At 44.1% G+C, this 16,577-nt stretch overlaps 1 protein-coding gene across 1 annotated transcript; it reads right to left on the reverse strand.

Annotated features, from left to right (window-relative positions):
- Positions 1-2,609: 2,609 nt before the first annotated feature.
- LOC133250536 (histone-lysine N-methyltransferase SETMAR-like) lies at positions 2,610-16,253 on the reverse strand. Its single transcript, XM_061421886.1, has 3 exons — positions 15,642-16,253; positions 15,333-15,365; positions 2,610-3,724 (listed from the first exon to the last, which is right to left on the reverse strand). The coding sequence occupies exons 1-3, from the start codon at positions 15,654-15,656 to the stop codon at positions 2,708-2,710; spliced, it is 1,065 nt and encodes a 354-aa protein (XP_061277870.1). The 5' UTR covers positions 15,657-16,253; the 3' UTR covers positions 2,610-2,707.
- Between the last annotated feature and the right edge of the window lie 324 nt (positions 16,254-16,577).

Genomic DNA, 16,577 nt, shown 5'->3' on the forward strand with positions numbered 1-16,577 from the left:
CTGTGGAAAGCTGGTCGCACTTGATGCCAAATATAAACACACACCCAAAACAGCACAAAAATGGTAATGCTTGGTCAAAAGTGGCAATCTATGTTGGGTGATGCAGAATGTCAGATAATCACCTGAACACACAAAGGTCTAAAAATTCCCCAAGAATCCACAGGACTTTTGTATACATTCACGAAAGTATCCTCACCACCACTCTACCCAGGGTCCACGTGACCCACTTTGGAAAATCATGCATTGATTCAGGCTAGTCAGGACGTGCTTGCAGGAATTTTAGAATTACAAGCTTAATGTAGGGCAGAAATGGTGGTGACAGAGAAGGTTCTGAGGGGAACTGAGAAAGAATGGATAAGAGGCAACAGTTTGCCTACCCCTTACCAGGTGGTGTCCTCAACCTAGGGATAGAGTGACCTAGGGATAGACAGGCACAAGAGTTAAATGCCTGTCCTCCTGGGGCTTCTGCTCCAGTGGGAATACCAATAAGGAAAGTAACAAAATTCTTTCCCATGGTGACGGCACCTTGAAGGAAGCAGTGTCCTAATATAGAATGTGCTGGAACCACACAGAAGGGAGCTGCTGTACATGGGATCGTTCGGGAAGTTCCCAAGGGAGAAAAGGGAAGGGTGAGATGACCTGTACTCTGAGGGATCTGAGGGAGAAGCCTCTGGACAGAGGAAACAGCTCCCACAAAGATCCTGAGGCAGGACCAAGCTTGGTGTCCACGAAGGAGGCAAACATGTTGTGCTTAGGGAAGGCAGCAGCCAGGATGTGAGAGCAGTGGTGGAGCTCTGAGGGCATCTGAAGTCATCAATCTGGACTCCCAAGTGGAGGCTGGGCTGAGAGGTTGGGATGTGAAGTCTGATCGCTGGGAGGAGGCACAGGAGACCAGGAGAGGTTTTAAAGTTGTCTAGGAGAGACTTCTCTGGTGGTTCAGTGTTTGACTCCAGCTCCCAACTCAAGAGGCCCTGGGTTAGATCCCTGGTCAGGGAACCACATCCCACACCCTGCAACTAAAAATCCCGCCTGCCACAACTGAGACCCAGTGCAGCCAAGTAAGTATTTTAAAATGTTAAAGTTATCTAGACAACAAAATGACTAGGATGCTAGCTGTGGGGATGGAAATAAATGGAGGGAGGGTCTGGGACCTATTTTGGTGCGGGTGGCTGACAGGACTCTTCAGTGGATTGGGTGGGTGAGAGATGAGAGTTTTGGTTAGGAGTTACAGAAACCCAGATCAACATGAACAATAAGCAAATAGATTAAATAAGCAAAACCATGACAGTGTTCCACACTGGGGGATTCAGTGGCTTACTGTATTATCACAATCACAGATTCTTTTCTACCCTCTGTCATGCTCTTGACTCCTCCCTCCTAAGCCAGCTTCCCCTTTGGTCCAGATGTTACATGCAGATTTATAGCATCCAGGAAAAGCATGTCTCTTTTATCCTAAGCCCTGACTAATTGCCTTTATTACTGGTTGGAACTGTCACATGGAAGGGAAATGGGATATCCTTAGAGAAAATCAAGCCAATCCTGGATTTGGGCATAGGGCCAAGAATGGGAATGGATGCCTGAACAAAAGAAGGGTTGTGTGAGGAAGGACGAAGAGGGGAACGGGCTGATCATCACCTGTGTCTAGTAGGCTGTGTGGTTAGACAGCCACTCGCCAGGCTAGGGACCTAGGGAGTTTTGGGGGAAGCAGGTGGGCTTGGTATTGACACACTGAGTGTAAAGGGCTTGGGAAATATCCAGAGTCTGGCAGGCAGTTGGATCTACAGGTTTGGGGCTCTGGGGAAGGACAGAGCTGAAAGAAGTGATGTGCTCTGGGGGCTGAAACCAAACGGATGTAAATAGTCAACCAGGGTTTGGAAAGTGTCACCACACTGAGAACTAAGCATGTCACCAATTGTCCTGATGAAGCTGTTTCAGCAAGTGGTAGGGAGGAACCAGACTCAAGTTAGAGAGTAGAAAGGAAGGTAAGAAGCAGAGTGAGTTTCAAACCCTACTGTGCTGGGCTATACTGTACTGCATCCCAAGAAGCCCAGTCTCGGCCAGTTTGTTCATGTGGTGAAGACTGAATATAAACAAGGACAGGTGTGAGCCAGCATGCAAAAGAAGGTGAGAGGGAAGACGACGGCCAGAGACTCAAATGCCTCTGTTCACTGCTATGCTGGATATCCAAGCTGCAGAAGGATGAGATGTAAGGGATGCAGAGAACAAAGATATGGGCCCTGATACGGGAGCTCTTGAGGACCACTTTGCTCAATAAGTTGGCCGGAAATGCTGCAACACAAAGAGCCCAAGGATGAACAACCGATATAGATCTTACCATGCAATACTCGTTTCTAGCCTGCTTGCAAACTTTATGGATACACGACTGTATAAATATTTGTTACTAGACAAGATCACTGGCGTTATTATTGTTACAAGCTTTCCTTTCCAGCAGTCCAATGTACTTACTGTTATTTTAAAAAGAACATTAAGCCAGGAGGAACCTGGTCACATTATTCTTTCCTGCTCCCAGTGAAGTATGCCTTTCTAAATATGGAAAGGAAGTGTTTTAATATACTGGGGCTGCTATAACAAAAATGCCATAGACTGGGTGGCTTATAAACAACAAATTGTTTATTTGGTGCAAAAGTAATTGCAGTTTTGGACCATGAATTTTAAATTATTATAACTAGGCTCAAACACATCTTTATTAGTCAAAATAGGAACCATTACAATCAACACATTTTTGCCAACGAGAAGTAAGTTCGTTTATTCCTGTAGCGTAAAAACCCGTGCTTCGGGATTCGACAAACTCTTGGAAAGCATTTTCTGCATCCTGCTGGTTGTGGAAGCGTTTACCCTGCAGAAAGTTGTCGAGATGCTTGAAGAAGTGGTAGTGGGTTGGTAATAGGTCAGGTGAATGTGGCGGATGAGGCAAAACTTCGTAGCCCAATTCATTAAACTTCTGAAGGGCTGGTTGTGCGACATGTGGTCGGGCATTGTCGTGGAGAAGAACTGGGCCCTTTCTGTTGACCAATGCTGGCTGTAGGTGTTGTAGTTTTTGGTGCATCTCATTGATTTGTTGAGCATACTTCTCAGATGTAATGGTTTCACCAGGATTCAGAAAGCTATAGTGGATAAGACCGGCAGCAGACCACCAAACAGTGACCATGATCTTTTTTTGGTACAAGTTCAGAGTTTTCCCTCGATCCAACCTCTGAGCTGGTTGTTGCTGTTTATCAGATAAAATCCACTTTTCATGGCATGTCACAATCCGATCGAGAAATGGTTCATTTTTGTTGCGTAGAATAAGAGAAGATGACACTTCAAAACGACGATTTTTTTGAATTTCGGTCAGCTCATGAGGCACCCACTTATTGAGCTTTTTTACCTTTCCAATTTGCTTCAAATGCCGAACGACTGTAGAATGGTTGACCTTGAGTTCTTCGGCAATTTTTCGTGTAGTTTTAAGAGGATCGGCATCAATGATTTCTCTTAATTGGTCGTTGTCAACTTCTGATGGCCGTGCACTACGCTCGTCGTCTTCAAGGCTCTCATCTCCTTTGCGAAACTTCTTAAACCACCACTGCACTGTACGTTCCTTAGCAGTTCCTGGGCCAAATGCGTTGTTGATGTTGCGAGTTGTCTCTGCTGCTTTACGACCCATTTTGAACTCGAATAAGAAAATCGCTCGAATTTGCTTTTTCTCTAACATCATTTCCATAGTCTAAAGTAAACATAAACAGCAAATAGTAAGTCATTAGGAAAAAAACATACATCAAGAAATGCCCATTAAAATGATGTATAACAAAACCACATTTAAGAATATACTGCATTATCAAATGGAAAATTTAAAAATGCAAAAACCACAATAACTTTTGCACCAATCAATATAACAGTATTTTTGGATACCATCCACCAATGGGGAAGGAAAAATTTAACAAATATTTAATATTTATTTCCTTTAAGTAGAGAAGGTAGTTAACAGCCAAATTAAGTCACTAATGAGTTTTACAATACTGACCAATACCTACATTAAACAGCTACAAAAACAGATCTCACAACTCCAATGCTAAGATGGGGAAAAAAATCAGTGGAATGGATTCTGTGCCAATAGTGGCATTTCATACATGATAGCATGACAACAACTAGCAATTCAGTATCTTTAGAATAAATAATAAATTACCTAATAACAAACAGAATTGGGACAACACTGCTACACACACTGACACCATGAAGTGTCACAATTGTTTCTGTATTTAAAAACATTCTTAATCTGATTTCTTTCTGATTTCTCATTAATTTTATAACCACTATCACAGTAACATACAAATGTGAAAACTGAAAATATCCTACACTGGGATAATACCACTTTTAACTAATAGCTAGAAAGCAAGAGGAAACAAAATAAATCTACATGTCTGCATCATGGTATTAAAGACACCAAAAGCTTTACCTTCTGTTTAAGCCTTCAAATGGATCAATTACAAAGATGACTAAAGGGAAAAAAGCTCCTTCCTTTCCCCATCATTTTTCCCTTGGGAAAACTAAACCAACAGGTTTGTTTCTCAAGGAACATGTAAAAACTTACCTGTTGGCCTCTCCATGGGAGGAAGAAAAACATTATTTACATCTGATGTCCAAAGCCAAACTGGAAATAAAATCTTTTCTTCCCCCCACCCTCTTTTGGCGGCTCAGATCATCATGTGGGATCTCAGTTCCTTAACCAGGGAAGGAATCTGGGCTCCCTGCATTGGGAACTTGGAGTCTTAACCACTGGACCACAGGGAAGTCCCTAAACTCTTTTTAGGGACTCTTATTAACAACAACAACAACAAACTTTTAGGGCAGATCAAAATGAAGCCAGGTAAATAAGAAAGATGTAACAGAAAATAGGCATACTATTTCAGCCAACTGGTTTACTGAAAAAGCAAATAGATACATAATAATAGTAAACTTTTCATGCAGATATTTTGCAACAAGATCCACTATTTTTTCCCCACCTTCATGAAATTTCCCTTTACTGCATTTTTGTACAGAATTCTTACAATTTTTCTGGTCAGAGAAATTCCAAGTTGACATACTATGCCTATACCTTCCCTGGATCCTTTTATAAAAGATCACAAAACAGAACCTTCTTTTGGAAAAACGCTAAAAATTTTACACTCCACTCTGTAGTTGGTTGCCAAGTTGTGTCCAATTCTGTGACCTCATGGACTGCAGCATGCCAGGCCTCCCTGTCCTTCACCATATCCTGGAGTTTGCCTAAGTTCACGTCCATTGAATTAGTAATGCCATACAATCATCTCATCCTATGTCATCCCCTTCTTCTTCTATCTTTCTCAGCATCAGGGTCTTTCCCAGAGAGTAGGCTATTCACATCTGGTGGTGAAAGTACTGGAGCTTCAGCTTCAGTCTTTACAATGAGCATTCAGGGTTGATTTCCTTTAGGATTGACTGGTTTGATCTCCTTGCTGTCCAAGGGACTCTCAAGATTCTTCTCCAGCACGAGAGTTCAAAAGCATTTCTTTGATGCTCTGCCTTTTTTATGATCCAACGATCACATCCATACATTGACTACTGATTTGACTATACAAACTTTTGTCAGCCAAGCAATGTCTTTGGTTTTTAATACATTGTCTAGGTTTGTCATAGCTTTCCTGCCAAGAAACAATCGTCTTTTAATTTCACGGCTGCAGTTACCATCCACAGTGATTTCAGAGCCCAAGAAGAGGAAATCTGTCACTGTTTGCACCTTTCCCCCTTCTATTTGCCATGAAGTGACGGGACCAGAGGTCATGAACTTAGATTTTTAATATTGAATTTAAAGCCGGCTTTTTCACTCCCCTCTTTTCACCCTCATCAAGAGGCTCTTTAGTTCCTCTTCACTTTCTATCATTAGACTGGTATCATCTGTGTATCTGAGGTTGTTGATATTTCTCCCAAAAATCTTGATCCCAGCTTGTAACTCATTCAGCCCAGCATTTCCCATGATGTTCTCTGCATATAAATTTAAAAAGCAGAGTGACAATAAACAGCCTTGTCATACTCCTTTCTGAACCCTGAACCAGTCAGTTGTTGCATAAAGGGTTCTAACTGTTGCTTCTTGACTGGCATACAGATTTCTCTGGTATTCCCATCTCTTTTAAGAGTTTTCCACAGTTTGTTATGATACACAGTCAAGGGCTTTATGGTAGTCAGTGACACAGAAATAGGTATTTTTCTGGAATTACCTTGATTTCTCTATGATCCAGTGAATCCTGGCAATTTGATCTCTGGTTTCTCTACCTTTTCTAAACCCAGCTTGAATATCTGGAAGTTTCAGTTTATGTACTGCTGAAGACTAGCTTAAAGGCTTTTGAGCATAACCTTACTAGCATGGGAAATGAGTACAACTGGCCAGTAGTTTGAACACTTTTTTACTAATGCCCTTCTTGGGAATTGGGATGAATTGATCTTTTCCAGTCTTGTGGCAACTGCTGGGTTTTCCAAATTTGCTAATATATTGAGTGCAGAACTTAAATAGCATCATCACTTAGGATTTTAAATAGCTCTGCTGGAATTCCATCATCTTCACTAGCTTTACTTGAAGCAGTGCTTCCTAAGGCCCACTTGACTTTACACTCCAGAATGTCTGGCTCTGAGTGAGTGACCACACTATCGTGGTTATCTGTGTCATTGAGATAGTTTTTGTACAGTTTTTCTGTGTATTCTTGACATCTCTTCTTGATCTCTTCTGCGTCTATTAGGTCTTTACCGTTTCTGTCCTTTATTGTGCCCTTCTCTGCATGAAATGTTTGATATCTCTAATTTTCTTGAAGAGATTTCTAGTCTTTCCCTTTCTGCTGTTTTCCTCTATTTCTTTGCATTGTTCATTGAAGAAGGCCTTCACGTTGCTCTGGAACTCTGGATTCAGCTGGGTAAACCTTTCCCTTTCTCCCTTGCTTTTTGCTTCTCTTCTTTCCTTCATAGGTCAGTGCCTTGTTGTGGAGAAGGAGCTTGTGTAACTCAATGAAGCTATGAGCCACGCCACGCCACGTAGGGCCAGTGAAGAAGGACGGGTCATAGTGGAGAATTCTGACAAAACGTGATCTACTGCAGAAAAGACTGGCAAACCACTCCAGTATTCTGGCCGCGAGAACTCCGTGAACTGTGTAAAAATGCAAAAAAGATATGACACTGAAAGATGAGCCCCCCATGTTGGAACATGTCCAGTATACTACTGGGGAAGAGCAGAGGACAACTACTAATAACTCCAGAAAGAATGAAGAGGCTCAGCCAAAGCAGAAACAATACTGTTTTGGACGTATCTGGTGAAGAAAGTAAAATCCAATGCTGTAAAGAACAGTATTGCATAGGAACATGGAATGTTAAGTCCATGAATCAAGGTAAATTGGACGCGGTCCAATCAAGGTGAATTGGAAGCAGATGGCAAGAGAAAACATCGTCTTAGGAATCAGTGAACTAAAATGGGTGGGAACAGGCAAATTTAATTCAGGTGACTGTTATATCTACTACTGTGGGGAAGAATCCCTTAGAAGAAATGGAGTAGCCCTCACAGTCAACAGAAGAATCAGAAATGCAGTACTTGTGTGCAACCTCAAAAATGACAGAATGATCTCGGTTCCTTTCCAAGAAAAACCATTCAACATCCAAGTCTATGCCCCAACCACAAATGCTGAAGAAGCTGAAATTGACCGGTTCTATGAAGACCTACAAAACCTTCTGGAACTAACACCAAAAAATATCCTTTTCATCACTGGATTGAAATGGAAAGCTAAGGAAGTCAACATGCACCTGGAGTAACGGCAAGTTTGACCTTGGAGTACAAATGAAGTAAGGCAAAGGCTAACAGAGTTTTGTCAAGAGAATACACAGGTCATTGCAAACACCCATTTCCAATAACATAAGAGACTACTCTACAAATGGATATCACCAGATGGTTAACATTGAAATCAAGTGATTACATTCTTTGCAGTGAAGGATGGAGACGCTCTATACAGTCAGCAAAAACAAGACCAAGTTAACTATGGCTCAGATCATGAGTTCCTTATTGCAAAATTCAGCCTTAAATTGAAGAAAGTAGGGAAAACCCGGAGAAGGCAATGGCACCCCACTCCAGTACTTTTGCCTGGAAAATCCCAAGGACGGAGGAGCCTGGTGGGCTGCAGTCCATGGGGTCGCTAAGAGTCGGATACGACTGAGCAACTTCACTTTCACTTTTCACTTTCATGCACTGGAGAAGGAAATGGCAACCCACTCCAGTGTTCTTGCTTGGAGAATCCCAGGGACGGGGGAGCCTGATGGGCTGCCATCTATGGGGTCGCACAGAGTTGGACATGACTGAAGTGACTTAGTAGTAGCAGGCCATTCAGGTAGGACCTAAATCAAATCCCTATGATTATACAGTGGAGATGATGAATAGATTCAAGGGAATAGACTCTGGAAGACAGAGTGCCTGAGGAACTTTGGACAGAAGTTTGTAAAAGTATACAGGAGGTGGTGACCAAAACCATCCCAAAGAGAGGAAAACAATAGACTGGGAAAGACTAGAGATCTCTTCAAGAAATTAGAGATCTCAAGGAAACATTTCATGCAAGGATGGACACGATAAAGGACAGAAACAGTAAGGATCTAAGAAGCAAAAGAAATTAAAAAGAGGTGGCAAGAATACACAGAAAAACTATGCAAAATAATCCAGATACCCACAATGGTGTGGTCACTCACCTAGAGCCAGACATGCCGGAGTGTGAAGTCAAGTTGGGGTTAGGAAGGCTTACTGCAAAGAAAAGTAGAGGAGGTGACGAATTGCATTTGAGCTATTTCAAGTCTTAAAAGATGATGCTGTTAAAGTGCTGGACCCAGTATGTCATCAAATTTGAGAAACTCAGCAGTGGCCACAGGACTGGAAAAGGTCAGTTTTCATTCCAATCCCAAAGAAGGGCAATGCCAAAGAATGTTCAAACTACTGCATAATTGTGCTCATTTCACATGCTAGCAAGGTAACGATCAAAATCCTTCAAACTAGGCTTCAGCAGTATGTGAACTGAGAACTTCAGATACACAAGGTGGGTTCCAAAAGGCAGAAGAACCAGAGATCAAATTGCCAACATCTGCTGGATCACAGAAAAACAAGGGAATTCCAGAAAAACATTTACTTCTGCTTCATTGACTATGCGAAAGCCTTTGACTGTGTGGATCACAACAAATTGCGGAAAATTCTTAAAAGAAATGCACAGACCAACATAGTTGTCTCCTGAGAAATCTGTATGCAGCTCAAGCATCAACAGTTAGAACGAGACATGGACCAACCCACTGGTTCAAAATTGGGAAAGGAGTATGTCAAAACTGTATATTGTCACTCTGCTTATTTAACTTCTATGCAGAGTACATCATGTGAAATCCTGGGCTGGATGAATCACAAGCTGGAATCAAGATTGCCAGGAGAAATATCAACAACCTCAGACATGCAGATGATACCACTCTAATGGCAGAAAGTGAAGAGAAACTAAAGAGCTCTTGATGAGGACTAAAGAGATGCATGAAGAAGCTGGATTAAAATTCAACATTCAAAAGACTAAGATCATGGCATCTGGTGCCATTTCTTCATGGCAACTAGAAGGGAGAAAAGTGGCAACAGTGACAGATTTTATTTTCTTGGGCTCCAAAATCATTGTGGACAGTGAGTACACTCATGAAACTAAAAGACGCTTGCTCCTTGGAAGAAAAGCTATTACAAAGCTAGACAGAGTATTAAAAAACAGAGACATCACTTTGCTGACAAGGTCCCAAGAGTCAAAGCTATGGTTTTTCCAGTAGTCACGTGCAGATGTCACAGTTAGACCTTAAAGGTGGCTGAGTGCCTAATCCTTTCAAATTGTGGTCTTGGAGAAGACTCTTGAGAGTCCCTTGGACAGCTTCAAACCAGTCAATTCTAATGGAAATCAACCCTGAATATTCATTGGAAGGACTGATGCTGAAGGGGAAGCTCCAATATTTTGGCTGTGTTAGGTGAAAACGCAGCTCACTGGAAAAGATCTTGATGCTAGGAAAGATCAAGGGCGAAGGAGAAGGGGGAAAGAGGATGAGCTGGTTGGTTAGCATTACCGACTCAACGGACTTAAGTTTGAGTAAATCTAGGAGATAGTGAAGGACGGGGAAGCTTGGTATGCTGCAGTCCACGGGGCCACAAAAAGCAACATGACTTAGCAACAATACACATTACTGTACATAAAATAATTTTAAAACATTGTTGGTCATGTTCTCAAAGGACACACCTCTTGATCTCCCCCTGCATGTAAGGTATGACCCCCTATCTTGCCCTGGGAACATTACTTGCAAAAAGTTACACATTCCCCATTTCCTTGCCTCAGCTCTAGCTTTGCTGATATTGTCATATGAGGAAGTACAAGCATGTAACCAACAGATATACTAACCAAAATGCACACAAAGTAAAGAATGGATTTCTCTGGTAAGTGAAGGTTATGCTTCAGTATTTTCAGCTGTCTTAAATTTCCCAAATTCTGCAGTAGCATTAATCTGATACATTATATTAATATTACCATAAGCCAGGTAATTGACTGTGCCAAGTTGCTTCAGTCATGTCTGACTCATTGCGACCTTATGGACTGTAGCCCACCAGGCTCCTCTGTCCATGGGGTTCTCCTGGAAAGAATACTGGAGTGGGTTGCCATTCCCCTTTCCAGGGGATCTTCCTGACCCAGGGATAGAACCCACATCTCCTGAGGCTCCTGCACAGCAGGGGGATTTTTTACCTTCCCTTGAGCCTCTAGGGAAGCCACAGGACAATGACTACATCTACTGTATTTTACCCAGACCAGAAACAACATTGTTCCAAAGGAACATTTCATGCAAAGATGGGCTTGATAAAGGACAGAAATGGTATGGACCTAACAGAAGCAGAAGATATTAAGAAGAGATGGCAAGAATACACAGAAGAACTGTACAAAAAAGATCTTCATGACCCAGATAATCATGATGGTGTGATCACTCATCTAGAGCCAGACATCCTGGAATGTGAAGTCAAGTGGGCCTTAGAAAGCATCACTATGAACAAAGCTAGTGGAGGTGATAGAATTCCAGTTGAGCTATTCCAAACCCTGAAAGATGATGCTGTGAAAGTGCTGCACTCAATATGCCAGCAAATTTGGAAATCTCAGCAGTGGCCACAGGACTGGAAAAGGTCAGTTTTCATTCCAATCCCAAAGAAAGGCAATGCCAAAGAATGCTCAAACTACCGAACAATTGCACTCATTTCACATGCTAGTAAAGTAATGCTCAAAATTCTCCAAGCCAGACTTCAGCAATATGTGAACCGTGAACTTCCTGATGTTCAAGCTGATTTTAGAAAAGGCAGAGGAACGAGAGATCAAATTGCCAACATCCGCTAAATCATAGAAAAAGCAAGAGAGTTCCAGAAAAACATCTATTTCTGCTTTATTGACTATGCCAAAGCCTTTGACTGTGTGGATCACAATAAACTGTGGAAAATTCTGAAAGAGATGGGAATACCAGACCACCTGACCTGCCTCTTAAGAAATCTGTATGCAAGTCAGGAAGCAACAGTTAGAACTGGACATGGAATAACAGACTGGTTCCAAATAGGAAAAGGAGTACGTCAAGGCTGTATACTGTCACCCTGTTTATTTAACTTATATGCAGAGTACATCATGAGAAACGCTGGACTGGAAGAAACACAAGCTGGAATCAAGATTGCCGGGAGAAATATCAATCACCTCAGATATGCAGATGACACCACCCTTATGGCAGAAAGTGAAGAGGAACTAAAAAGCCTCTTGATGAAAGTGAAAGTGAGAGTGAAAAAGTTGGCTTAAAGCTCAACATTCAGAAAACAAAGATCATGGCATCCGGTCCCATCACTTCATGGGAAACAGATGGGGAAACAGTGGAAACAGTGTCAGACTTTATTTTTCTGGGCTCCAAAATCACTGCAGATGGTGACTGCAGCCATGAAATTAGAAGACGCTTACTCCTTGGAAGGAAAGTTCTGACCAACCTAGATAGCATATTCAAAAGCAGAAACATTACTTTGCCAACAAAGGTTTGTCTAGTCAAGGCTATAGTTTTTCTTGTGGTCATGTATGGATGTGAAAGTTGAACTGTGAAGAAGGCTGAGCGCCGAAGAATTGATGCTTTTGAACTGTGGTGTTGGAGAAGACTCTTGCGAGTCCCTTCGACTCGTGGCTTGAGATCCAGCCAGTCCATTCTAAAGGAGATCAGCCCTGGGTTTTCTTTGGAAGGAATGATACTAAAGCTGAAACTCCAGTACTTTGGCCACCTCACGCGAAGAGTTGACTCATTGGAAAAGACTCTGATGCTGGGAGGGATTGGGGGCAAGAAGAGAAGGGGTCGACAGAGGATGAGATGGCTGGATGGCATCACTGACTTGATGGATGTTAGAGTCTGGGTGAACTCCAGGAGTTGGTGATGGACAGGGAGGCCTGGCGTGCTTTGATTCATGGGGTCACAAAGAGTCGGACACGACTGAGCGACTGATCTGATCTGACCTGATTATAACACAAACTTAAAAAGTGGTAAATGAACTCCTACTTTTCAAGAGGTTATGACACCAAACTCTGGTTGGTTTTGAGATACTCATAGTCAAGATGTCAGTGGCCAGAAGTATGCATTAGCAGCACTGGAACATTTTGAAGACACCATGGTCTTTAAAGGTGAGTTTGAAATCTACCTTTCCGGCTGCTGTTTTGGCTTCGTTTCCACTTTTGAAGGAGCAGATTTGTAAAAGGTAAAGTTATTAGGTTGGTGCAAAAGTAACTGTGGTTTTGCACTGTTGGACTTTGCTGTTTGATATAGGGATACATTCTAAAATTAATGAGGTTATGCTATACATGAATGTAATATGCATTTATCGCTTTTTAAACTTTTGTTATGATTTATTACTTGCTATTTATATTTATTTTAGATTACAAAAATGATGTTAGAGAAAAAGCAAATTAGAGTGACTTTCTTATTCGAGTTCAAAATGATTGCACACACATTTGGCCCAGGTACTAAGGAAGGTACAGTGCAGTACCAGTTCAGGAAGTTTAGAAAAGGAGACAAGGGACTTGAAGATGAGGAGTGTAGTGGCTGGCCATCAGAAGTTGACAGCTACCAACTGAGAGCAGCATCAAAGGTGATCCTCTTACAACTACCAAAGAGTTGCCCAAGAATTCAACATCAACCATTCTACTGTCATTTGGCATTTGAAGCAAATTGGAAAGGTGAAAAAGCTCAATAAGTGCGTGCCTCATGAACTGACTTCAGATCAAAAGAATTGTGATTTGAAGTGTTGTCTTCTCTCATTCAATGGAACAACACTGAACCATATCTCAATCCAATTATGACGAGCCACAAAAACTAGATTTTTATCCAACAACCGGCAGTGACCAGCTCAGTGGCTGGATCAAAATGAATCCCTGAACTTGTACCAAAAAAGTGTCATGGTCACTGTTCGGTGGTCTGCTGCCAGTCTGATCCACTATAGCTTTCTGAATCCAAGTGCAAGCATTACATCTGAGAAGTATGCTCAGTAAACCGAGATGCACCAAAAACTGCAGCGCCTGCGGCCAGCACTGGTCAACTAAAAGGGCCCAGTTCTTCTCCACAATGCCAGACCATAGATTGCACAACCATGCTTCAGAAGTTTTACGCACCGGGCTACAAAGTTTTGCCTAATTTGCTGCCATATTTACCTACCCTCTTGCCAACCACTTCTTCAAGCGTCTTGACAATTATTTGCACGAAAGCTGCTTCCACAACCAGAATGACTAAGAAAATGGTTTCCAAGAGTTCATGGACTCCCAAATCAGAGTTTTATACACTAAAGGAATAAACAAACATTTCTCATTGGCAACAATCTGTTGATTGTAATGGTTTCTACTTTGATTAGTAAAGATGTTTGAGCCTAATTATAATGATTTAAAATTCACCTTCTGAAGCCACAGTTACTGTTTGCAAAGACCTAACAACACTGAATTTCTTTCCTGGGTTGAACCCCAAGAAAAAAAGAGGTTAGGGGCCTTGCTTTAGTTACAGCTGATAGCTTTGCCAATCTCCTCTTGAGCTTTGGAAGTATATAAAATGAGCCAAATTGCCAATATCCATTGAATCATCGAAAAAGCAAGAGAGTTCCAGAAAAACATCTACTTCTGCTTTATTGACTATGCCAAAGCCTTTGACTGTGTGGATCACAATAAACTGTGGAAAATCCTGAAAGAGATGGGAATACCAGACCACCTGATCTGCCTCTTGAGAAATTTGTATGCAGGTCAGGAAGCAACAGTTAGAACTGGACATGGAACAGACTGGTTCCAAATAGGAAAAGGAGTACGTCAAGGCTGTATATTGTCACCCTGCTTATTTAACTTATATGCACAGTACGTCATGAGAAATGCTGGGCTGGAAGCACAAGCTGGAATCAAGATTGCCGGGAGAAATATCAATCACCTCAGATACGCAGATGACACTACCCTTATGGCAGAAAGTGAAGAGGAACTAAAGAGCCTCTTGATGAAAGTGAAAGAGGAGAGTGAAAAAGTTGGCTTAAAACTCAACATTCAGAAAACAAAGATCATGGCATCTGGTCCCATCACTTCATGGGAAATAGATGGGGAAACAGTGGAAACAGTGTCAGACTTTATTTTTCTGGGCTCCAAAATCACTGCAGATGGTGACTGCAGCCATGAAATTAGAAGACGCTTACTCCTTGGAAGGAAAGTTATGACCAACCTAAATAGCATATTGAAAAGCAGAGACATTACTTTGCCAACAAAGGTTCATCTAGTCAAGGCTATGGTTTTTCCAGTGGTCATGTATGGATGTGAGAGTTGGACTCTGAAGAAAGCTGAGTGCCGAAGAATTGATGGTTTTGAACTGTGGTTGTTGGAGAAGACTCTTGAGAGTCCCTTGGACTGCAAGGAGATCCAACCAGTCCATTCTGAAGGAGATCAGCCCTGGAAGGTGTGATGCTAAAGCTGAAACTCCAGTACTTTGGCCACCTCATGCGAACAGTTGACTCACTGGAAAAGACTCTGATGCTGGGAGGGATTGCGGGCAAGAGGAGAAGGGGACGACAGAGGATGAGATGGCTAGATGGCATCACTGACTCGATGGACGTGAGTCTGAGTGAACTCCGGGAGCTGGTGATAGACAGGGAGGCCTGGCGTGCTGCGATTCATGGGGTCACAAAGAGCCGGACACGACTGAGCGACTGAACTGAAAATGAGCAAGGAATGTGTGGTATGGTGCAAACCGAGACCACCCCCGGGGAACGGAGCGGGATGGCGTCTCACCTCTTCCTTTACTGACCCCTCCGCGGAGATGACCTGCAGGAGGAAAGAGACGACCAGTGGGCGCAGCTCGCGAACAATACTGCTCTGACGCCCAGCAGCCACGGGCGCGTGACATTAACGGCCTTCACCGCACCGGTTCGAATAGCCCACCCAAGCTCCTCCGGCAGCCGAAAGTCCCAGAATCGCCCGGCGCCCGTTCAGGCTGGTCCGGCCGCCTCCCCGGCCCAGCGCAGCGGGCCTGGGCCTCGCGGGGCTCTGGGGACGGCCGGGCGGCGGAGTAGGCGTGTGCGGGACGCGGCCACTGCTCACCTTCCTCTTGGGCATCGTGGCGACGGGGCGGGCGAGAGCCGGGTGCCTGAGGGCCGCGGCGCGCCGAGAGCCTTCGCGAAGCTGAGTAGCCTGACCGCTGCCGCTCCTCTCGCCGCCCGAGCTGCTGGGACCCGCGGCGGGGGTGGTGGGAGAACCGGATGGAACCAGATTGGGAGCCCGCCCCCTCCTCCCCCTGCGTCCGCCGGCCGCGGGCTCCCCCTCCCCGCCGGCCGGGCCGCCCCTCGCCCTCGCCCCCGCCCATTGGCTGCGGGGTCCACCGCTCCGCGGCCCGCACCCCGAATAGGTGAGGCCGGCCGTCACTCGACCACTGCGCCCCGCCCCCGCTCTCGGCGCCCCCACCCGCCCGCGGTCTCGCCGGGGCCCCCAGACCCAGGCGAGGGGGCGGGGCCCCACAGGCCGCTCTCCCCTCTGGCCGCTCTCGCCAGACGGTAGTTTGTTTGAAGCCGAGCCGCAGTGTGCGGTCTTGCGCTGATTGGCGGATGCCGGCCACGTGGTCTCCGGGTGCGCCCACCCACAACCCTCCGGGCTACCGGTTGGCAACCAGCTACAGAGAAGCCCCGAGGAATGAGTCCCTTCTGTGTAGAGTCGGAAGGTTTATAGTTCACAGAATGGGAAGGGAGAGACAACGTGTTTAACTATGAACCAGTTTTTCGCCTCACTCAGTTGTTTAGTCGCTCAGTTGTGTTCGACTCTTTGTGACCTCATGGACAGCAGCACTCAAGAAAAGGTATGACTCAATGAACATGAGTTTGAACAAACTCCCGGATATGTGGACAGGGAAGCCTGGCGTGCTGCAGTCCATAGGATTGTAAAGAGTCGGACACGACTGAGCGACTGAAGAAGAAAACGTCCCCAGGGTGGGTGGTCTGCGGGAAGCGAGTCTTGGTGCGGGGACGGGGAGGTGGGGGGGCATCT

This window comes from Bos javanicus, chromosome 1 (assembly GCF_032452875.1).
Source record: "Bos javanicus breed banteng chromosome 1, ARS-OSU_banteng_1.0, whole genome shotgun sequence".
NCBI classification, from domain to species: Eukaryota; Metazoa; Chordata; class Mammalia; order Artiodactyla; family Bovidae; genus Bos; species Bos javanicus.